This window comes from Ranitomeya imitator, chromosome 2, assembly GCF_032444005.1.
Source record: "Ranitomeya imitator isolate aRanImi1 chromosome 2, aRanImi1.pri, whole genome shotgun sequence".
In the NCBI taxonomy this organism is placed as follows: Eukaryota; Metazoa; Chordata; class Amphibia; order Anura; family Dendrobatidae; genus Ranitomeya; species Ranitomeya imitator.
The window spans coordinates 772,370,632-772,394,507 of record NC_091283.1 but is presented as its reverse complement, the minus strand read 5'-3'; the positions used below and the strand labels follow the sequence as shown (position 1 = coordinate 772,394,507).

Genomic DNA, 23,876 nt, shown 5'->3' with positions numbered 1-23,876 from the left:
GTACTCGTGGGCAGTGTACTCTCTCCTCCTGTACCAGGTGTGACTTCTGTTGTTTAAGATTATTGTACTTGTATTTTTTATGTATACCCCTTTTCACATGTAAAGCGCCATGATGAAATAAAAGGCACTATAATAATAGTGACTGGACCACAAAATCTTTAATCGATTTTTCCCTCCTATAAGTCAGTGGTTTAGGGGAGACAAAGTTACATATATCCGGGTCAGCTGTTAATATGCCCCAATGTCATTTTAGGACATCTATAACTTTTGATGACTGGTCATCATCGGTCCCAATCAGTCTTGTTAGGGGGTTATGGTCAGGTTCTACTTTGAAAATCAATAGGGATGGTGTCTCCACTCCCATTGCATGATGGTATGCTGACTTAATGATCCCTTCAGAGTCACCCCTGTCATGGAATCTCTCCCCCAGATCATTAGACCCGGACTGAAAGTCCCTCCAAGAGGAACAGTTCCTTCTGACCCAGAGGAACTGTCCTTTTTGGAATACCGCTCTTTAGTTGGGGCGATTGATGGCTCTCCCATTTATGTAGGCTATTGGAAGACATGGAACATCCATCCTTTTCCCTGGAGATGTTTATATCTAGGAATGTAATGCTTGCCCTCCACCCCCCCACCTCCCCCGATCTCATGACTAAAGAGGCCTATCTCGTTAGAGTTGAGATAGCTAATGAAGGACTCAAAGGACTTGCGATCCCCTGCCCATATGTTGAGGATGTCATCAATATATCCTAGTGGCAAGATGCTGAAAGCTCATAGAGACTTATTCAAAGCGACTTGCATCTGTAATTGCTGCAAAAGAAAGCCTTACAAAGTACTGACTTTAGAGCGTGAATCGTTATGCACATTGAAGTTATTGTGCCCTATTTGTTGTTTGCTTCACAATAAAAAGAAAAACCAAATGTTCACAGGTGTAGTCATTTTGTTTTACATGAACTGCGGCAAACCTTTAAAAAAATATATATAAAAAAATGAGATTCTAACTAGTGAGGTAGAAATACGGAAAATGCCAAGGGGGTGAATTCTCTTGCAAACCACTGAATATTGCGGTCAACTAATATTTCAATCAGTGAAGAAAAAGATTCTACTTTTCTGATTTTGTCATTGTAGTAGTTGTCGATAGAAGTGGCTCCGTGCAACACTCCGGCAGGTAGCGCTGCAACAGGCTAACCACAGTCCAAATCAAGCAATCCGCCTCAGACTGTATGACGTCACTAGCTATTGAACAGTCTGTGGATCAAGGAGTAACTCATACTATGCGTTTCTTCTTTGCGTTGTTGTCCTTCCTCAGACAATCCCTTTTTTTTCTGTTTAATCCGTCAGAGCTCCAAATATCTGGTTTCTGTTTTTAACAATTAGCACTTAATAAAAGGGCCTTTATATCTGAAATTAGATTGTGGCCCGATTCTAACGCATCGGGTATTCTAGAATATGCATGTCCCCGTAGTATATGGACAATGATGATTCCAGAATTCGCAGCAGACTGTGCCCATCGCTGATTGGTCGAGGCAACCTTTATGACATCGTCGCCATGGCAACCATTATGACATCTACGTTGATACTGTGCCCGTCGCTGATTGGTCGAGGTGAATTCGCGGCAGACTGTGCCCGTCGCTGATTGGTCGAGGCAACCTTTATGACATCATCGTCGCCATGCTGTGCCCGTCGCTGATTGGTCGAGGCCTGGCGGCCTCGACCAATCAGAGAGGCGGGATTTCCAGGACAGACAGACAGACAGACGGAAAAACCCTTAGGCAATTATATATATAGATTATATGGTCGGTTTGTAAAAAATAAAATCCAATATGTTACTTGAACAGTGGAAATAAAATAAGAGCAAAAACTTGCAACTTTTGACCTAGATACAGGTCCTCTTAAAATATAAAGCTGTGATAATTGTTATGCTGTGGCTCCCATGGGCATGTAGTTTCATGCTATAAAACTCTTGCTCCCTTTATCTAAAGGTGGGTCTTTCACCAGTTTCTCAACATCCAAGAAAAATGGTCAAATTATTCTAATTGGAATTGATCAGTTTTTCTCGAACATGGAGAGGAAAAGAAAAGTTTCTGTATTCTATCAGTCTGTGGAGTGCGGTCTGAATGTGTTCATTTAACCGGGCGGATTCACTGCTTCCAATACATTGTACAGGTGAAAATTATCTTTTGGAGGCTCATGTCTCTGCAAGTTAAATAGACATGCTGCGGTCTGGAGAGAGGCGCCACATGTGCGCCTCTGCAGATGAGCTGCTGGCGACTCTGGACCCTTTATGGGCATGGGGTTTCTTGAAATCCCAACCACCATGCTATAACATTTGGACGCTGCCCAAGTACGCATCGTCCAACCAGCAGCCTTAACTGATTGTGTGCACATACCCTAAGACCGGGGCAGCTGTGGGGAGTTGGCTCTCGAACAGTGTATGGCTAGTAAAAAACAACAAATTGTATAAAACTCATTTTTCCTTTCTTAGAACATGGATTTCATTAGGGTTCAAAATAAATTTTTAGAGTTGCTCTCAACCACGTACATTATAATAAAATTCATAAAAATTGATTTTAATTTAGTTCTACTTTATTGTGATTCTTTAACCAAGCTCTACCTTGCTCTTTTTAGGTTTTGTTGACCCGAATGACAATCGGATAAAAAGTGAGGAAAAGCATAAAGATGCCCTGCGGAACAGAGATGAAAGCCCCATATTGCGTGAATTGGAAGATATTAAAGTGGAGAATGAAAATTATAAAGTTCAAATGGTGAAACTTGCTCAGTCTGTTGCGGAATTGGAAAAACAGCTCGCTGGATATGAACAGAAGTTGATAGACTTGGAATCGAAAAATAAAAGCTTGGTCTCTGAATTGCAAATACAAAAAGGTCTGACGCTGAGCATGGAAGAAACTATTAATATGCTGAAGCAGGAGGTGGATCAGAACCAATTAAACATTGCCAACAAGGTTTGTCAGATCAAAACTATTCAAAGTAAGTTAGAAGACTTTGGCAAGACTGATCCTGGTCCAGGCTCTGGTGGGATGGAGTTTTCTAATCTTACCGATCTAATGGAAGAGCCAACCAGGAACCTTGGGCAGATTGAAAGTCAAGTGGAAAAAATGCCATCTGGACGGGAGAGTGCTTTTTATAATGCCATAGAAGGTCTCTGGAAAAAATGTCAAGATGTTCTTCAAGAATCCTCTAAAAAGAACAAGCGGTTACTACAGTTTGAAAAACAGCTTGATGACCTGAAACGCGAAATGAGCGTACTGCAAAAAGAGAAAGAGAGCGACGCGTCTTCCCAAGTCTCTGTTCTCAAAGAAAAAGATGAACTTATTGTACAGCTTAGAGAACAATTGTCAGAAACAATGATGCATTTGGAAAGCTTTAAAATGCAAGAAATTGACTATAAGAATCAGTTATTATCACATAGCCAACAGATAAAGGACCTGCGACTCCTTGTGGATTCTTACAAAGAGAAATCTGAAAAGCTTAGCAGCCTGGAAGACGAAATCAAAGAAAAATCTGTTGCAATTGAAACACTGGAGAAACGCTTGGCAGAACTCCAGGCAGAACACATGGGTTGTGAAGAGAACCAGAAGAAACTCAATGATGAGAAGAGTGAATTGGGACAAAAGATTAGAGCGGTGCGGGAAGAACGAACAGCTGCAGAAACGACGGCGGACAAGAGGCAGAAGCAAGTGAAGGAGTCAGTGGGAGAGATTGCACTGTAAGTCTACTGACAGCAGAGCTGTGTCAAGGTTGCTTGATTTTCATCCTTTAGTTCCAGGGAGGGATTTAGTTCTGGCCAAAACTTTCTTTTATTTCTTGTAAATTACGTATTGATTTTTGAAGTCAAATGAAGTTCTCTCATTCAATCTAACAGGAACGAGACTTTGAATGAGATAATAAGAAATATGTTTTTTGTAAGTATGACGGATCTTCTGGTAAAAGACTCCACGCCGACTTGTATCTGTCTTCTGCAGAACGTAGGTTATAGAAGACAAAGCCGGTCCTAGGAGCGCAGGATAAAGGACTCTGACACCAGGTTAAGTTGAGCCACTACGTGTTTCAACGGCATGCACCGTCTTCAGGTGGACATTGTCCACGGTGTATGCCATTGAAACGCGTAGTAGCTCAACTTAACCTGGTGTCAGAGTCCTTTATCCTGCGCTCCTTCTATAACCTGTCATTATATCCTCCATCGGGGGTGCCCGGCTGGAGCTGCGGGAACTCGGCCATCTACCTTCCCCTTCCGGGGACTATTGCCGGCGCGCCACTAACAAACCGCCAAGTATTGATCTTTTTCTGCAGAACGTAAGCAGTTGTTTTTTTTTTTTTTTTTGTTTTTCCTTTTTGACTTTTTCTTTTTATTGTGATTAAGGTTAAAGGAAGAACTTTTACAAAAAGACATTCAATTGAAAACAGCACAGTTGGACCTGCAGAGAAAAGAGGAGGACTACATAGAGCTAAAGGATAAACTGGCTGATGCCAAAAAGCAAATGCAGCAGGTGGAAAAAGAGGTGAGTGACGGTATTAGGAGTAATACTAACATAAAGTTTAGAGTTTAGAACATTTGCAGAGTCACAAACTCCCTTTAATATTTGGCGATATGCATCACTCTACATTCACTATTGAATTCCTGATTCCTTTTTATTGATGGGAGTTGACCTTCGATAAAATGGTTTAAAATAAATGTGAAAGTGCATTTAGACTTTAAATGGTAAGTCCATGATTGGATTACTAGTTGTAAGTCCACAATTTCATCTTGGCAGCTTCATTTTTGTATTGCTCCAATATGTAATGTAGGCTCATACAGAATAGATTTTAAAAAAGTCCTACTTTTTTTTTTTTTTTGTCTACAGCTCCATTGTAGTCCTTTTTATGTTTTCATAGTAATGGTATATGCACTTGAAAAGGCGTTAAAAAACCCTAAAAATAGTGAACGTATGCACTGCTGTGTAAAATGACTTGCGGTGCATATGTTCTTTCCCTTGGTGTTTCTTAACCCTTTCAAGTTTCCAAAGATGCAAAGCGGTTAAAAGTGACTGGTCCATTCTTTCTGCTTGGAAACCCAAAAGAGAGTATCCAAAAGGCAATATATCAACATATAATTTTTATTTAATAAAACATAACACTACATGATTGTACAACAATATAATTAAAAAGCATGTACAACATACTGGAGACGAAAAATAAAAACAAACAATTTATTCATGAAAAAGTATATATGTAATATCTATGAAAAGTAATATATAGGGAATGGGTTTGTGGACTGGTCAAAGATAGAATAGAAATAATTGATTAGCACCTAGCATATATAATGCGACAAATTCATATTTATAAAAAGCACAGTGCCACAATAGAGCAGCTAATCAACGGTACCCTGGACTTATGCAACTATATATTGCACTATATAATATTAATTAACTGTAAAGTGCATAGTACAAAAATAATTAAATAAAGTATACAAGAAAAAAAGGGGTTTTTAATGGTTGCAGTGCACTATATGGTAGTGATAAATCCAATACCATTAATCAAAGCCACTTTCAATATAAAGTATAAATAAAACAATTAATAGCCCAGTATATTATCGGGCAATATATCAGGATATCCCAAATAGTAGAGAAACCATAAAAATAAATAAGTGGCATAAGATGATACTGACCAGAAGACACAGCCCACTCCCTCACTGCACTCCAAACTTCTGCTTGGAGACTGCTTACAATATTATACGTAAAGGTTAAAAAGAAAAAAAAAAGCACGGGACAAAGACTTTAAAAAGACGTTTTAGGAAAAACATCACCACCATTTTCCTAAAGTGTTATCTGTTTGAAAAACACATTTGGATCGCCCGAGTTTGAAGGCAGTCTGCCGCCAGGTTTTTGTTGTGTAATTCCTGTGTGATGTCCCTTACTGGGCGGCTTGTTGCAGCTTTGATAATATCGCTGTTCTCTGATTTCTCCTGTGCATCTCCCCTTCTGTGGAACTCTCTACCCCAAAATATCAGACTTTTGCCTACTATGGAAACCTTCAAAAGGAAGTAGAAGACCTACCTCTTCTGACAAGCCTACAGCCTGCAATAACCACCAGTCGACTAAGCCACTGCACAACCAGCTCTACCCTCGCCTACTATATCCTTACCCATCCCTTGTAGATTGTGAGCCCTCGCGGGCAGGGTCCTCTCTCCTCCTGTACCAGTTATGACTTGTATTGTTTAAGATTATTGTACTTGTTTTTATTATGTATACCCCTCCTTACATGTAAAGCGCCATGGAATAAATGGTGCTATGATAATAAATAGTGCTAAGTGTAATGAATCAGACATTTTTGGTCATTAGGACACCCCACTTTCAAAGGAGCAAAGTGGTGGAGAAAGGGTTCTCTGATTCAGTAATGCGTGGTACATTAATGCTGTAGACAATACTTTTAATCCTTTTTTATGTTTTTCAGATTTCTGCAATGCGTGAAGAGAAGAAGACTCTAACTAACAAAATGAATGAATACGAGACATTGAAGAAGCAGATGTCTTCTGAGCTGGAACTAAAGCAGAGGACAATTCAGCAACTTAGCAAGGTTCTTATGAAGCTTTGTGAATCCTTTCTTTGAGCATGTTATATCTGTCATTGTACGGTTGCTGATTCAGCATATTCAAAGTTCTTCTGCGCCATATACCAGGTCATATAATTCTTACCTGTCAAACACATTCCAAGGCTCTAAACAACCGCTTTTCTATAGACAAAAGCAAAAGTTGGTAGTGATCTCAAGGTTGCCAAACTACATTTTTCTTTATCCCAGGCATAGTACTACTCTGTAGCCACAATTCGTTAGGATTGGGGTACACCAGCCCTAATGATAGGCATGCAGAAATAAAATGTATTGAATTCATTAAGGGTACTTTCACACTGGCGTTTTTTTTTTTAATACGTCGCAATGCGTCGTTTAGGGGAAAAAACGCATCCTGCAAAGTTGTTTGCAGGATGCGTTTTTGCCCCATAGAGTAACATTACCGACGCATTGCGACGTATTAACACACGTCGCGACGGTTGCGCCGTGTTGTGGCGGACCGCCGGGAGCAAAAAACGTTAAATGTAACGTTTTTTGCTCCAGACGGACCGCTTTTTCCGACCGCGCATGCGCGGCCGGAACTCCGCCCCCACCTCCTCGCACCTCACAATGGGGCAGCGGATGCGCCGGAGAATGCATCCGCTGCACCCGTTGTGCGCCGCTAACAACGCTAGCGTCGGAATCTCGGCCCAACGCAATGCGACGGGCCGAATTCCGACGCTAGTGTGAAAGTAGCCTTAGGGGACGCATTCCACTTACCGTAATTAATGTGGCGCATCTTTATCAGTCGTGTGTGCATCGACTAAAATGTTACTCCAGTCAGGGACTAGTGTAAGAAATGTTGCCACTTTTGAAAATTTTGTCAGGGGATTGTAACCACGCCTTATCCCACCCCAGCTCCTGCCCAGCCCATTTTGGTGTAGCTATCCCAAATGGGCATGAAAATGACTACAAAAGTTGTAGTTGGGCAAAAACTTTGCATCTATTCAATGTGTTTTATTCCAGTATACTGGCATAAACACTTCAGATTTCTCACATCACAATCTATATAAAATATAATTTTGCAACCTTCACACCAGCAACTTGGACTTTTTTTTAGGCTCTAATGCCTGATGTTCCTGGAGATGCATATGTACAGAGCCACAATTAAGTGTCCAACTCCATCTCTTGTATTAGAGGAAAGGAAGGAGAGAACAGCAATGACATCGCGTATTGTGAAGGATGTATCCTGTATACAGAGTTGTTACCGGTCATTGTAAGGGTGCAGTCACAGTAATGTAAATCTGAGCGAGATTGGAACAGAGTACACAGACTGGGCCGGCTGCTCTTATACTCGGGTCGGAAGAGTAAGGGTGCGTGTCCACTGTCCGGATTACATCCGGATTAGCTGCGGATTGAATGCTGTGTACAACCGCAGCGTTCAATCCGCAGCGTCCAGATGTTACAGCATAGTGGAGGGGATTTTATGAAATCCCGTCTCCACTATGCGTGCAAACACGCACCCGGCGGCACTGCGTTTCCGGACATGCGGCGCATCTTTTTAGAATGCTGCAAGTCCGTTTACCTGCGGTGCTTTGGGCGGAGCGAGTTTTCTGCTCCGTCCAAAGCGCTGGCAATCCGGAAAGTGGAACCTTACCCTTAGTCCACGCACTGCGTTCCGATCCGCTCTTATTTATACGGCCTTATGCCTTATTCCTGCCCCTGATAAGGAGCCTTCTGAAAACTCTTACTGAAAGGGAAGAAATCATGATGGCTTCTCTTTAAAGATTATTTGAATTACACAAAGTATATTAAACGGTATTCTCACTTTCTCTTGTGTAGCTCACAGCTCTGCAGTTAGCTTACCGTAATTCTTGCTTTTCTTGGAGGGCGGCTAGGTAGCGGGGGTTTACTCTTTGAGTGACAGTTCTGGAAAGGAGATCGTCCTGCTACAACACATTAACAGTTTATCACTGTTTTATTCTGAGTCTACACTGCTAAAATATTTATACATAGAGATAATAGTGCATTAGAGCAACCACTATGCTCAGGAAAGTGAGAGCCGTGATTACAACTGCTCTGGAAGCTGTCAATGCTGTGGGTTGTTTTTTTGTACAGGATGGATAACCACTCAGGAGTTAAAGCAGGTGAGCAGCTAACTACTGAATGGAAATCAATGGGCTGGAGAGAGCTGACTGGGATGTTGGGAGTCAACTCGTTTCATAGAATGTAACTATTGAGCATATTTATCCTGGTTCTAATGGATGATCTCCTTGGAAACCAGCTGTACGCTATGTGAGATAAAAGCTCACACAGCCGGAGAATAGCAGGAAATAGAAAGGGCAAGTTATTTACAAACTTGCTTTTTTCATGCTGTCTAACCAAAGCAATTTAAAATAATGAGAATACCTCTTTAGGTATTCTTTGCATTTACGGTTTAGCTGGCTTTTGTGTCCCATTCATGGAAGTACCTGCAACCACAAGTTCCTATGGTGCAACGACAGAGCTTGCGCGTCTGCTTTCATATAAAGCAAAAGAATAGAATTGAATTGTTTGCAGAGTATTATATCAAGTTGGGAATGATTCTGACATGGAATGGCTTGTATTTACTTATCAATCTTTGATTTATGTTCCCCTAAGGGTTTCTATTGAACAGCAGATCCTCATGAATTGCTTTATTTATTTTTAATAGGAACAGCGAGATATTGAGAAAACTGAAAACACTACACAGCTTTACCAAAAGGCTTGTGAAGGTAATGAACGTCATATATTACCTATACTTCTAAGTAATCTGTGTGTGATTTGCTGCAGATGCCATACAAAGGGTGAAATCCACACTGAAGATCTACCTCCCTCCCCCCCCCCAATAAAAAATCCTCTGATTTGAAATCTCCACCATTTGTCCGTTTGCACTCAGACACTTTTTGATGTGGATGAGATTGGTGAAAATCTCATTTGGTTTGCTGATACTATAATATGCTGTATATGCCCCTGCCTGCAAATCCACTCTGCAGCACATCTGCCGAATATTTCTCTACAAATCACATTGCTACCCTATTTTTTTTTCCAGTAAATCTGTGATATAGTGTAGCACTTAAGATTACAGGTGGTAAAAGGCAGCTGAAACAAGTTGTATCTTTTGGTCTCAGATGTTAAAGAAAAAGAAAAGTTAATTGAAGACATGAAACTGACACTTATTGAGCAGGAACAGACGCAGGAAGAACAAGAGCTAGTACTTGAAGCCAAAACGGAAGAAGCTGAGAAATTAGCTGGTGGTAAGTGTATTGTATGGAAAACAAGTCGTTCAACAGTCTTTGTTTTTTTGGGGGGAAGGGGGCAGGGGAAGGGGGCGGTTAGGCCACATTGGACATTGCACTTCTTGGGTAGTGTGCCCAAGTTATCTTCCAATATATGGTAATATTTCGATAGGATGTGAGCTGCAGGTTTGATTCACTTAAAGCTCACAAAGTCATCTTTGATAAATTTTCAGAGTAAGCGCTTGTGTATTAGGAATAGCATGTCTAGGTATTATAAGGCTTGGATCCTTTAGAGTGGAAAATTGGTGAGAAATGTAGGCTACATCTCCAGTTTTTAGGTTTCTTTAATTTAGAGAGAGGACTAGTTTCTATAATGTCTCCTATACACAGCACCCAGAAAGAGAGTGAATCCTGCTCCTAATTCTCTGCAGCACCCACCTGTATTCCATGCTGTGTGGCTGTGAATCCAGTTCTGGGAGAAGCTAGATCATTTGCTAGCTAGCAATCTGCTGATCTGTGCGCTTCTCTTCTTGTGTATCATTCTGCTCCTTCCTCCTCCTCCAGTCTAAGTAGCATTTAATTGGTGATGTAACCTGACGCCTCAGTGTGCTGGCTCTCCATGGTGCTTTGGCCATGACATGTGTGAGCTGTATTTTTCAGACTGTATGGTGAGTTGTGGAAGCAGGGGGAGAAAGAAGTCAATCTTTCTGATAATATATATTACAATGTTTCTCATATTTGCTTGTACAATTAATTTATGCAAGGTTTGCTGTTGAAACGACAGTGACCATGTAAAGGTTTCCTCCTAGACTTTAGATTGAGAGCAAGTACTTCGCCCCATAACCTGCCTATTCGGTCGTGTAGCGATCTTTTCGAGCTCAGGAAGCGACTTTCCTGTTTCCTTTGACCTCGTGTCAACATGACATCTTTGCTCCTCTGCTCTGACGACCGACCGTCACTTCCGACGTCATGCTGATTGACAACCGGTTCCCGTCAATGACAATAGGCAGCTGGGAGACGCTTGTCAATCAGCATGACATCAGCAGAGACTCCTCGTTACCTCGTATGGGGAAAATCTGCTGTCCGGTTCCCTTTAAGCGTAAGCAATTCCTGTCCTCCCAGATTTCATACAGATTCTGCATCTGTCCTTCTGTGCTCCCTGAATCAGGGAGATGGCGTATACTGCAGTGCATTTATGTGGCCATTCTTTTTGAGATGTCCTAACATTTGTGCTTGTACTCCTCTGTAATCATCTTCTATACAGAGCTGGAGCTGTGGAAACAAAAGTATAGAGAAAAAATATCTGGTAAAGAAAATGTTCCTGAGCTGAGCAGAGAAGCAAACAATAACTCCGAAACTAGCAAGACTCAAGTCATCAAGCTGCAGAACCAACTACAGGTAAATCTGATAGATGGGGTGTCAGTACCACACTATGGGTATTCTGAGGGGGTCTATAATGATTGAGGGTCACGTCTAGCTTGATACATTTACGGTTCTTGTGATTGTCAATTACCTTGAAACCCTTCTGCTACTTATTTTCAACCCATTCTCGATTGAACAATTTTATGTTTTTGCACTTTTTGTGTTTTGTTGGGTTTTTTGTCCTTTTTTTGTTTTACTCCAGAACCCATAAGTTTCATTTTTCGGTTCATAAAGCCGTATGGGAACTTGTTTGTTGCAGGATCAGTTGTAGTTTTGATTGGCGCCATTTATTTCATCATTCGATGTACTAGAAAACGGGGAAAAAAATTCCATGTGCAGAGAAAAATAAAAACAATGTGCAATTACGTTTTTGGGGCTTTTGTTTATACGTCATCAACAGTGCTGTAAACCTGATGTGGCAATATGATTCTGCAGGTTAATACCAAATTTCTATACTTTGTTTGTTTTGCTTTTTTCACTTAAGTGGTGGGGAAAAAAAATCAAATTCGAAAAATCTCATTTGTCTCCTCTTTTTCCAGTAAATACCTACTGGTAATTATTCTTTATATTCTCCGTAATTATATAGGTACTTGAAGAGAAATGTAATAGTGACAAAAAGAAATGGTTCGACGAAAGAAAGACTCTTATTGCTCAGGCTAAGGAGTCTGAGAGTCAAAGGAATCGGGAGATGAGAAAATTTGCAGATGAAAGAGAGCGTTATGGAAAGCAGCAGGCAGAACTGGTGAGTGCATGCATTCTTGCATCTATACGGACCGTACATTATCTTTGCACAATTTTAAATATATTGGAAAACATTCCACATTGCTGTTTTTATTATCTCAGCAAAATGTCTGACCAATGTTTCTCGGGCACTGCATGACTTACCTGTGCACGCTTATTTGGCTGTGTATAATATAAATGACTTTTAGGCTGTGTGCACACGATGCAGATTTGTTGCAGAAAAATCTGCTGCAGTTCTGCACTAAATCTGCATCTCCTGGCAGAATCTGCAGGTGCGTTTTTGATGCGTTTTTTAATGCATTTTTTTTAGCACAAATCTGCACAAAAAACGCATCAAAAACGCACCTGCAGATTTCTATTATGGAGGGGTGCAGAAACGCTGTAGAACTGCACAAAAGAAGTGACATGCACTTCTTTGAAATCTGCAGCGTTTCTGCGCAGATTTTTCTGCACCATGTGCACAGCTTTTTTTTTTTCACGTTGATTTACATTGTACTGTAATCACAGTGCAGTTCTGCAGCGTTTCTGCTGCAGAAAAATCTGCTGCAGTTCTGCACTAAATCTGCATCGTGTGCACATACCCTTAAGGCGATTACTGTGCCTAATAGGTGTAATTGAAGGGATAATGTGAGTTCTGCCGCTCATAATTCCCAAGGATTCTCTGAGTCATGTGTGAAGCCGACACTTCCGAAGTAAATCACGGCCTGTCAATGAGTCAGAAAAGTTACTACTGCTGGAAAACTAGCCTTTTCTGAGAAATCTATTCTTTAATGCAAGTCATGTATTAAGCATTGAGCTTTATCTCGGTTCTCTTTGAAGGTGCACTGAATGTAGAAAATACACCCAAATCGCTCAGCAGTTTCTTCCAATAAAGAAGCCTCCCACTAACATTTTTATTTATTAAAGTGAACCTGTCATCAGGATTTTGCTCAATAAACCACAGACAGTGTCAGGTCGGCTCTGTTACAGTGATTAAAATAAAACCTGGGGTCATGAAATCCGTCTTGTGGTTGTTGTTTAATCTGATTTTGTAGTTTTCAGTTAATGATATGCTTGTGCTTTCAGTCGAGCTGTGGGGGTCTTTATGTGGTGGTCTGCTTAACCCCTTAAGCCCCGAGGGTGGTTTGCACGTTAATGACCGGGCCAATTTTTACAATTCTGACCACTGTCCCTTTATGAGATTATAACTCTGGAACGCTTCAACGGATCTTGGCGATTCTGACATTGTTTTCTCGTGACGTATTGTACTTCATGTTAGTGGTAAAATTTATTCGATATAACTTGCGTTTGTTTGAGAAAAAAACGGAAATTTGGCGAAAATTTCGCAATTTTCCAACTTTGAATTTTTATACCCTTAAATCACAGAGATATGTCATGCAAAATACTTAATAAGTAACATTTCCCACATGTCTACTTTACATCAGCACAATTTTGGAACCAAAATGTTTTTTTGTTAGGGAGTTATAAGGGTTAAAAGTTGACCAGCAATTTCTCATTTTTACAACACCATTTTATTTTAGGGACCACATCTCATTTGAAGTCATTTTTAGGGGTCTATATGATAGAAAATACCCAAGTGTGACACCATTCTAAAAACTGCACCCCTCAAGGTTCTCAAAACCACATTCAAGAAGTTTATTAACCCTTCAGGTGTTTCACAGGAATTTTTGGAATGTTTAAATAAAAATGAACATTTAACTTTTTTTCACACACAATTTATTTCAGCTCCAATTTGTTTTATTTTACCAAGGGTAACAGGAGAAAATGGACCCCGAAAGTTGTTGTACAATTTGTCCTGAGTACGTTGATACCCCATATGTGGGGATAAACCACTGTTTGGGCGCATGGCAGAGCTCGGAAGGAAAGGAGCGCCATTTGACTTTTCAATGCAAAATTGACTGGAATTGAGATGGGACGCCATGTTGCGTTTGGAGAGCCCCTGATGGGCCTAAACATTGAAACCCCCCCACAAGTGACACCATTTTGGAAAGTAGACCCTTTAAGGAACTTATCTAGATGTGTGGTGAGCACTTTGACCCACCAAGTGCTTCATAGAAGTTTATAATGCAGAGCCGTAAAAATAAAAAATCATATTTTTTTCACAAAAATGATCTTTTTGCCCCCAATTTTTTATTTTCCCAAGGGTAAGAGAAGAAATTAGACCACAAAAGTTGTTGTGCAATTAGTCATGAGTACGCTGATACCCCATATGTGGGTGTAAACCATTGTTTGGGCGCATGGCAGAGCTCGGAAGGGAAGGAGCGCCATTTGACTTTTCAATACAAAATTGACTGGAATTGAGATGGGACGCCATGTTGCGTTTGGAGAGCCCTTGATGTGCCTAAACATTGAAACCACCCACAAGTGACACCATTTTGGAAAGTAGACCCCCTAAGGAACTTATCTTGATGTGTTTTGAGAGCTTTGATCCCCCAAGTGTTTCACTACAGTTTATAACGCAGAGTCTTTTTTTTCTTTCACAAAAATGATTTTTCAGCCCCTGGTTTTGTATTTTCACAAGGGTAACAGGATAAATTGGACTCCAAAAGTTGGGGGGGGGAAGCACTGTTTGGGTGCATGGCAGAGCTCGGAAGGGAAGGAGCGCCATTTGGAATACAGACTTAGATGGATTGGTCTGCAGGCGTCACGTTGCATTTGCAGAGCCCCTGATGTATCCAAACAGTAGAAACCCCCCACAAGTGACCCCATATTGGAAACTAGACCCCCCAAGAAACTTATCTAGATGTGTTGTGAGAGCTTTGAACCCCCAAGTGTTTCACTGCAGTTTACAACGCAGAGCCGCGAAAATAAAAAAATCTTATTTTTCCCACAAAAATGATTTTTAGCCCCCCACATTTTTATTTTCGCAAGGATAACAAGAGAACTTGGACCCCAAAAGTTGTTGTCCAATTTGTCCTGAGTACCCTGATACCCCATATGTTGGGGTAAACCCCTGTTTGGGCGCACCGGAGAGCTCGGAAGGGAAGGAGCACTGTTTTACTTTTTCAACGCAGAATTGGCTGGAATTGAGATCGGACGCCATGTCGCGTTTGGAGAGCCCCTGATGTGCCTAAACAGTGGAAACTCCCCAATTCTACCTGAAACCCTAATCCAACAACGCCCCTAACCCTAATCCCAACAGTAACCCTAACCACACCCCTAACCCTGACACACCCTTAACTCTAATCCCAACCGTAAATATAATCCAAACCCTAACTTTAGCCCCAACCCTAACCCTAACATTAGCTCCGAACCCTAACCCCAACCCCAACCCTAGCCCCAACCCTAGCCCTAGCCTTAGCCCTGATGGGGAAAATGGAAATAAATACATTTTTTTAATTTTATTTTTCCCTAACTAAGGGGGTGATGAAGGGGGGTTTGATTTACTTTTATAGCGTTTTTTATATCGGATTTTTATGGTTGGCAGCTGTCACACACTAAAAGACGCTTTTTTTATAGCAAAAAAGTTTTTGCGTCTCCACATTCTGAGACCTATAATTTTTCCATATTTTGGTCCACAGAGTCATCTGAGGTCTTGTTTTTTGCGGGACGAGTTGACGTTTTTATTGGTAATATTTTTGGACACGTGACAGTTTTTGATCACTTTTTATTCCGATTTTTGTGAGGCAGAATGACCAAAAACCAGCTATTCATGAATTTCTTTTGGGGGAGGAGTTTATACCGTTCCGCGTTTGGTAAAATTTATAAAGCAGTTTTATTCGTCGGGTCAGTACGATTACAGCGACACCTCATTTATATCATTTTTTTATGTTTTGGCGCTTTTATACGATAATAGCTATTTTATAGAAAAAATAATTATTTTGGCATCGCTTTATTCTCAGGACTATAACTTTTTTATTTTTTTGCTTATTATGCTTTGTGGCGGCTCGTTTTTTGCGGGACAAGATGACGTTTTCAGCGATACCATGGTTATTTACATCCGTCTTTTTGATCGCGTGTTATTCCACTTTTTGTTCGGCGGTATGATAATAAAGCGTTGTTTTTTGGCTCGTTTTTTTTTTTCTTACGGTGTTCACTGACGGGGTTAACTAGTGGGACAGTTTTATAGGATGGGTCGTTACAGACGCGGCGATACTAAATGTGTACTTTTATTTTATTTTTTTTTATTTTTTTTTTAGATAAAGAAATGGGAATAATATTTTTGTTATTTATTTAGTAATTATTTTTTTTTTTACACATGTGGAAATTTTTTTTTTTTTACTTTGTCCCGGGGGGGACATCACAGATCGCCGATCTCACAGTTTGCATAGCACTCTGTGAGATCGGCGATCTCACTCATCGCTGCAGGCTTACAGAGCTGCAGCTGCAGCCTGCTCCTGACCCGGAAGTACTCCCTGCAGGACCCGGATCCAGGGACTGCAGGGAGAAGACACTCGGTACAAGGTGAGCACATCACCTTGTACCGATCGTCTCAGGGAAGCACGCAGGGAGCCCCCTCCCTGCGCGATGCTTTCCTGTACCGCCGGCACACCGCGATCATGTTTGATCGCGGTGTGCCGGGGGTTAATGTGCCGGGAGCGGTCCGTGACCGCTCCTGGCACATAGTGCCGGATGTCAGCTCCCCCCGTGAGCGCGGCCGATCGCATATCACGTACTATCCAGTCGGTGGGAATTAAGGCCCACCCCACCTCGACGGGATAGTAAGTCATATGGGATTAAGGGGTTAAAGGGAATCTGTCACCCCAAAATCGAGGGTGAGGTAAGCCCACCAGCATCAGGGGCTTATCTACAGCATTCTGTAATGTAGGATAAGCCCCCGACGTATCCTAAAAGATGAGAAAAAGAGGTTAGATTATACTCACCCAGGGGCGGTCCCGCTGCTGGTCCGGTCCGACACCTCCTATCTTCATCAGATGACGTCCTCTTCTTGTCTTCACACTGCGGCTCTGGCGTATTTTTTGACCTCTCTGTGCGCTTTTGTGTTTTCAAGTTCTTTGGTGGTGTGAACAGGTTCCTACAGACTTGTTCGCTATGCAGGTGGCCCATGTGTTTTTGGTTTTATAATTGTTCTCTTGTTTCTACAAGACTGGGGAGTTCACCACTGTTATTTGCATTGTAGCTGTTCCATCTTGCATGTTCAACGTGGATATTTTCTCTCTGAGCCCTGTTCATACAGGTACTATACAGATGATCAGGTTTTTAATACATCAGATAGGGATTATATACATTAGACAGGACTGCTCTATTATGGGTATACCTTGGCGATTGGTGGAGCAGCTTAACATACTTTTTTTGCAAAAAAATGTATTAAGTAAATACCCTGTATTTTTTCATTTTTTGACTAGCACTTGCTTATTTACTGTGACTTTTTTTACAACAGAGTATTTTTTGACCTCTCTGTGCGCTTTTGTGTTTTCAAGTTCTTTGGTAGTGTGAACAGGTTCCTACAGACTTGTTCGCTATGCAGGTGGACCATGTGTTTTTGGTTTTATAATATATGAACGTATAGCATAACTAGACATGCTGATATATGAACGTATAGCATAACTAGACATGCTGATATATGGACGTATAGCATAACTAGACATGCTGATGTATGAACGTATAGCATAACTAGACATGCTGATGTATGAACGTATAGCATAACTAGACATGCTGTTATATGAAGTCATTGAGTTTGTCATGTGCCTAGGTAAAGCTTTTCCTTTTCTAGGAATGAAGATATTTCATTGAGCATGCTTCCATACTTTTCCTCACATCTTCTCTCTCCTGTAGGAGCAGCTCTCTGCTCAGCTGGCTGAGAAAGATAATACGCTGCAGAAGTGGCGAGAAGAGCGGGACAGTCTCCTCTCCGCACTGGAAGTGCAACTGAAAAACCTACTCTCAAGCAACGCAGAAAAAGAGAAAGAAATTGAAATCCTTAAAAATTCTAATAGAGGAGACATTCTTACCCCTCCAGTATGTGCACCATACGCTATAATTCTCTGTGATGTGCTATCATTTCCTTTCTTTATTAACTTCTTCAGAACTTATTTTTTGCGCTTTTAGTTTGTTCATCCCCTCCATACAAGAGCCATAACTTTTTAATTTCCATCAAAGTGGCCAAATAAGAATTTGTTTTTTGTGGGACAAGTTGTAATTTTGAATGACACCATGCACTAAATTCATCATATCATATAATGCAATGAAAAAGCTGGAAAATCCAGGTGAAGTGAAAGGATGAAAAAACTCAATGCTTCCATTGTTTTTTAATTTTTTCACCACTCACGATAATGGAAATTTTGTGTCTCCTGTTTACATGAAGCAGAGATTGAGCTTGTACCGCTTCATTCAAAGTCTATGAAACTTGTGGTAAAATGTGAACACCGCACTCTGATATCTCTGTCAGTATCATAGACTTCGAATAGAGCGTCAGTGCACCTGCCCGACCTGTGCTCCCTGTAATCGGAACCCCTGTTCTTGTAATATATGGGGGCTCCCCAGCAATAAGCACCTATGGTCCGGGCTCGATCTCTGGTCCGGGCTCGATCTCTGGTCCGGGCTCTTCTTTCTGGTCATACAAAAGTCCTTTCACTACCTAATGCTAGTGAAACCTAGACCCCAGCGATGTATCAAAGTGGAGGTATATAGTGGCCCCAACTACCAGCAGGTTCCCTTTCCCTACTTATAAGGTTATGTATTTCATACATTGGTTTAATTTAAAGTTGACTGTTATAATAACTTAGGAATCTTCTGCTGTGGAAGAATTGAAGAGGCAGCTGGTCGCAAGTGAAGCCACCATCAAGGAGTATCAGGAGAAACTAGCCAAGCTGGAACTTTCCCAACCTTCAGCCACGACTGCAGTCGAGAAGGTAGCTCCAAGCATTGGTAGTCTATGACTAGGTTGGATTTTGCTGATGGATCTTCTAAAAAATGCAACTGGTGTTTGTCTTAAAATGAACATCCATTCCTGATCCACTGTTAAAGGGAATCTGTCAGCAGGTTTTTTGCTATGTAATCAGAAAACAGGAGCAGGAGAGACTGAAACGCAGAATTCAGGGATGTGTCACTTGTCAAGTGTGTGCTGTTTACTAACTGTGAAAGATTTATCTTTAAAGATTAACATTGCCAGACTACATTGTCTGGCAACACCCCCTTCTTCTGTGATAAGCAGCTCGCTGTCTATGAACTTTGTGTGGGCGGGGTTGCTGTGGTGTGCTTTCTCTGCTCTCCTTCATGCTATATCTAAAAGCTCTTAGGCTACGTTCACACTAGCGTTGTGCGCCGCTGCGTCGGCGACACAACGCACGCAAAAACGCAGCAAAACGCACGCAAAAACGCTGCGTTTTGCGACGCATGCGTCGTTTTTTGCCGAAAATCGGATGCAAGAAAAATGCAACTTGTTGCGTTTTCTTGGTCCGACGCTAGCGCCAAAAAAGACGCATGCGTCGCACAACGCAACAAACAAAAACGCATGCTTCCCCCATGTTAAGTATAGGGGCGCATGACGCATGCGTCGCCCGACGCTAACCCGACGCACACTAGCATAACGCTCGTGTGAACGTAGCCTTATTGCGTCGGAGCAGCTACACCCAGTAAACTGAGTGATACATTGTTGCATTCAGCATCTCTTTGCCTACATTATGTTGCTGTAAGTTGAGGTGGCAAAAACCCGCTGACTCATTCCCTTTAAATACATAGAAAATGTTGTATATATTTGATTCATGGTTATAATATTTGGAACGTCATTTTTCTGGCAATGGAGGCAAGATTTCCTGTACAAGCATACAGTTTAAGGGGTTTTCTAGTATTTTTATATTGACAACCTGTCTTCAGTATAAGGTCTATGGGGGGGGTCAAATGTCTTTCACCCGCACTTATCAGCAATCATCTCCGGGGGAAACTAGATAGGACATACATTGTACTGAACTACTAAGATGTGAATGGTTTCCATTAGTAAAGTCATTCCTACTGCTGTAAATCTAATTAGGGTGCATTACTACATATGTGTATCCTCGTTTACAGAAGCATTACCTATGATGTCGTGATCTTGCGTTTACAGTCTGTGTATTAGGCTCTATTGACCATTTCAGTGCACATTTTTGCTGCTTGGAGGTGGTAATACTGTTCTTTTGGTGGTGCAGGTGATGAAGTCACACGATCAATCTGCAATACATTGCCAAGAAAAGAAATCTTCCATCTCCAGTACTGCCGATTCTGCATCTGACACCCAGGTGAGTTAGGAAGCATGTACCGACAAGAGATGCAACCGTCAGACATGCAGAAAATTTTCGTTCTTTAAAAAAAAACTTCCCCCCAAAAATTCTGAGTATACTGACTAGTATGAGTACTACCGATGCATATTGCGTCCTCTTTGCTTTGTGGCAGCTTCCGGGCTGATAATGTTAGGTCACTCAGGGCTGTTTGCTGCTAATTTCTGATTCTGGGACCACTCTTTAATCAATTTTCCGCAGGGAATGATCAGTCTAGCAGACATTTTATGTCCAATGTTTAAAAGAATAATGATAATATCTTTTATTTTTTCTTTATTTTATTTTTTTAATAAATAGTCACAGGATGGATCGGATGTAGTGTTAGACTCCTCTATGATTTCTACAGAGAACGGAAAAACCAGCAGATTTCCAAAACCTCAGATGGAAATCCGTTTTAGCCCAGTGAAGCCTAATAAAATGGAAATAAAACATCATGGTGATGACTCTCCTGTTACTGTGAAAATATCAAGGCCTCCAAGAAAGAGGAAGAGCATAGATATGGAGCAGGTAATAAAAGAAATAATTTTGTGGATGAATTTTGTAAACCTGGTTCTTTCTTATTCAGGCCATGATGACATTGGTGTATACAGAAATATATTGGCTTTAACCCCTTAATGACCGCCAATACGTCTTTTAACTGACCTGAGATATAAGAGAATATCCTCCCCATACAGATGACAATCCAGCATCTGTCGGCTGTCCACTATAGCTGACAACTTGCTGTACCAGCCACGATCAGTGTTTGCACCATCTAAATCTGTTTAACCCCTTAGATGCTGCTGTCAATAGTGACTACATCATTATAAATGGTTAACAGAGTGTGGGGGCTTCTTCTTTGTCACAATTGGTGCCCTCAGATCATGATTTTGTTGTCCTGATGTTTGCCATGGCAATTCATGACCAAATAGAGGCCTTAGAGTCTGACGGCTGTAGTAATCTGTTTAGAAGTTAGCAACATTTAGGTGGTAAAAATACACATTTTCATTTCTGTCATACCACTTTGCATTAATTCCTGTAAAGCACCTGAAGGGTTAATAAACTACCTGACAGCAGTTTTCAATATGTTTAGGGGTGCTGTTTTTAAAATGGTATCACGTTTGTGGGTTTCCCAATATATGGGACCCCTAAAGTCACTTCAAACATGGATAAGTCCCTAAAAAAATAAATTTTGTAAATTTCTTTGAAAAAATGAAAAATTGTTGCTACATTTTTAAACCTCCTAAAATGCTAACAAAATAAAATAACATTTTACAAATGGTGCTGATGTAAAGCAGACATGTGGGAAATGTTATTTATTAATGGTTTGCTGTTGTATGACTATCTGGATTAAAGGGATAATCATTCAAATTTAGAAAATTGCTAATTTTTTAACATTTTTCTAAAATTTTTGATATTTTTTATAAATAAACACAAAAAATGTTGAACAAAATTTACCATTATCATAAAGTATAATGTGTCACGAAAAAACAATCTCAAAATCACTGGGATTTGTTGAAGCGTTGCAGAGTTATTACCACATAAAGTGACACTAGTCAGATTTCAAAAATTTGGCTCGGTCACTAAGGGGTTAATTACCCTGGTCATGATGGCAGCTAAGTTTTACAAGTTCATTGGATGCCTTTAATGCAGGGATGGGAAAGCTTCAGCCCGTGGTGACTTTTCATGCGGCCCACGGACAGGTCCCCAGAGTCCGCAATGCTCGGGCGGCAGCCGTATCCTGCCGGCCCTTTAAAGGGACTCTGTCACCTGAATTTGGAGGGAACAATTTTCAGCCATAGGGGCGGGGTTTTTGGGTGTTTGATTCACCCTTTCCCTACCCGCTGGCTGCATGCTGGCTGCAATATTGGATTGAAGTTCATTCTCTGTCCTCCGTAGTACACGCCTGCACAAGGCAATCTTGTTCATTACAGAAAGCTGCCTGCACATAAATGTCATTGGGGTGGGCAGGGCTAGCGCCAGGGTAGGCAGGGTTAGCGCTCAATGCTCTCCCATCCTTGTGGCCTGGAAGAGGAGCTGCTGCCAGAGAGTCCAGAGCGATGTCTGTGCTGGCAGCTCTGTGCCTGTCTGCTGGAGATTTGTGCCCCTCAGCTATGTGCCTCCTGTGATCTCTTTGCCCCACCAGCTATATGCCCCCCTGTTTTCTGTGCCCACCAGCTATAAGCCCCCCTGTGATCTCTGTGCCCCCAACTATATGCACCCCTGTGATCTCTGTGGCTCCCAGCTTTCTACCCCCCTGTGATCTGTGTGATCCCTGTGCCTACCTGCTATGTACACCCTGTGATATTTGTGCTCCCATGTGATCTCTGTCCCCTCCAGCTATGTGCCCCTCTGTGATCTATGTGCCCCCCTGTGATGTTTGTGCTCACCCCCTCCCCCCCTGTGATCTCTGCCTCCCAGCTATGTGCCCCCATGTGATCTCTGCGGCCCCAGCTTTGTATCCCCCTGTAATCTCTGTGCCCCATAGCTATATGTCCCGCTGTGATCCATGTGCCCCCTGTGATTTCTGTGCTCCCAGCTATGTGCCCCCCTGTGATCTGTTCCTCCTGTGATCTCTCTGCCCCCCAGCTATATGCCCCCCTATTATCTGTGCCCACCAGCTATATGCCCCCCTTTTATCTGTGCCCACCAGCTATATGCACCCCTGTGATCTGTGGCTCCCAGCTTTCTGCCCCCCCGTGATCTATGTGCCCCCCTGTGATCCCTGTGCCTACCTGCTATGTACGCCCTGTGATATTTGTGCTCCCATGTGATCTATCACCTGCAGCTATATATTTTACCATATTTGACCAAACCGCTGCATGACCAGCTCTACCCTCAGCTACTGTATTCTCACCCATCCCTTGTAGATTGTGAGCCTTCGCGGGCAGGGTCCTCATTTCTCCTGTACCAGTTATGACTTGTATTTTTTAAGATTATTGTACTTGTTTTTATTATGTATACCCCTCCTCACATGTAAAGCGCCATGGAATAAATGGCGCTATAACAATAAATAATAATAATAATAATACCATATAAAGTGGCAATGCAGTGTTACATAATACGGAGTAGCAAAGTCCCCGATGCTACATACAAGAAATAGTCAAAGTATCATAAATGTTAAGAGTCAGTGACCACTAAATCATTATATGTAGTTAAGGAACTTGTATTTTAATCATCAATTCTCACCCATGTCAGTGTCCATATATGCAAGCATGCGCCTCTACGCGTGTTTCCCTACAGCTTCCTCGGGGGGGCCGATGTACTCTATAATCATTTAGAGGAAATAGAATCATGAAAACAAACAGATGAGACTAGAAATGTTTCTGGTTTTAATCAGTAAAAAACATCTATGTGATACCTTACCTTTAAATGTATCTGCTGATTGAATCTACTTTCAGGAAGAAAATTGCTATTTTTTGACTTATTCATTTTAACAAGACCTTCATGCAAGAGCAATCTGAGATATAATGTTTTGTGTACTCTTACGTGTAACATTAGAGAAGAAGCTGTCAATTAGTCCAAACGATGAGACTCTAATAATTGTCTGTTTCTCTAATTGATTTTCTTTTAAGACTAAAATGCTCTCAAGCTGCTGGAAAATTAGATGTAAAGAGACAGAGGGGTCTGGGAGCATTTGTCAGGTATTGAATTTCCTTCATGAAATAGGTGAATTCATTGCCTATAAATCATAATTCATGTACAACCCATTAGTGGGCTTTGT

The 23,876-nt window shown here is 41.4% G+C and overlaps 1 protein-coding gene across 1 annotated transcript in view; it reads left to right on the top strand.

Moving 5' to 3' along the window:
• KIF20B (kinesin family member 20B) overlaps window positions 1-23,876 on the top strand; it is a 195,013-nt gene that overhangs the window by 139,880 nt on the left and 31,257 nt on the right. Inside the window, exons 20-30 of the mRNA XM_069753484.1 lie at window positions 2,629-3,727; window positions 4,382-4,520; window positions 6,451-6,573; window positions 9,236-9,296; window positions 9,693-9,818; window positions 11,065-11,198; window positions 11,809-11,964; window positions 17,700-17,882; window positions 18,650-18,775; window positions 20,048-20,137; window positions 20,474-20,683. Of these exons, the coding sequence (XP_069609585.1) occupies window positions 2,629-3,727; window positions 4,382-4,520; window positions 6,451-6,573; window positions 9,236-9,296; window positions 9,693-9,818; window positions 11,065-11,198; window positions 11,809-11,964; window positions 17,700-17,882; window positions 18,650-18,775; window positions 20,048-20,137; window positions 20,474-20,683 (2,447 nt within the window). The remainder of the gene's footprint in view (window positions 1-2,628; window positions 3,728-4,381; window positions 4,521-6,450; window positions 6,574-9,235; window positions 9,297-9,692; window positions 9,819-11,064; window positions 11,199-11,808; window positions 11,965-17,699; window positions 17,883-18,649; window positions 18,776-20,047; window positions 20,138-20,473; window positions 20,684-23,876) is intronic.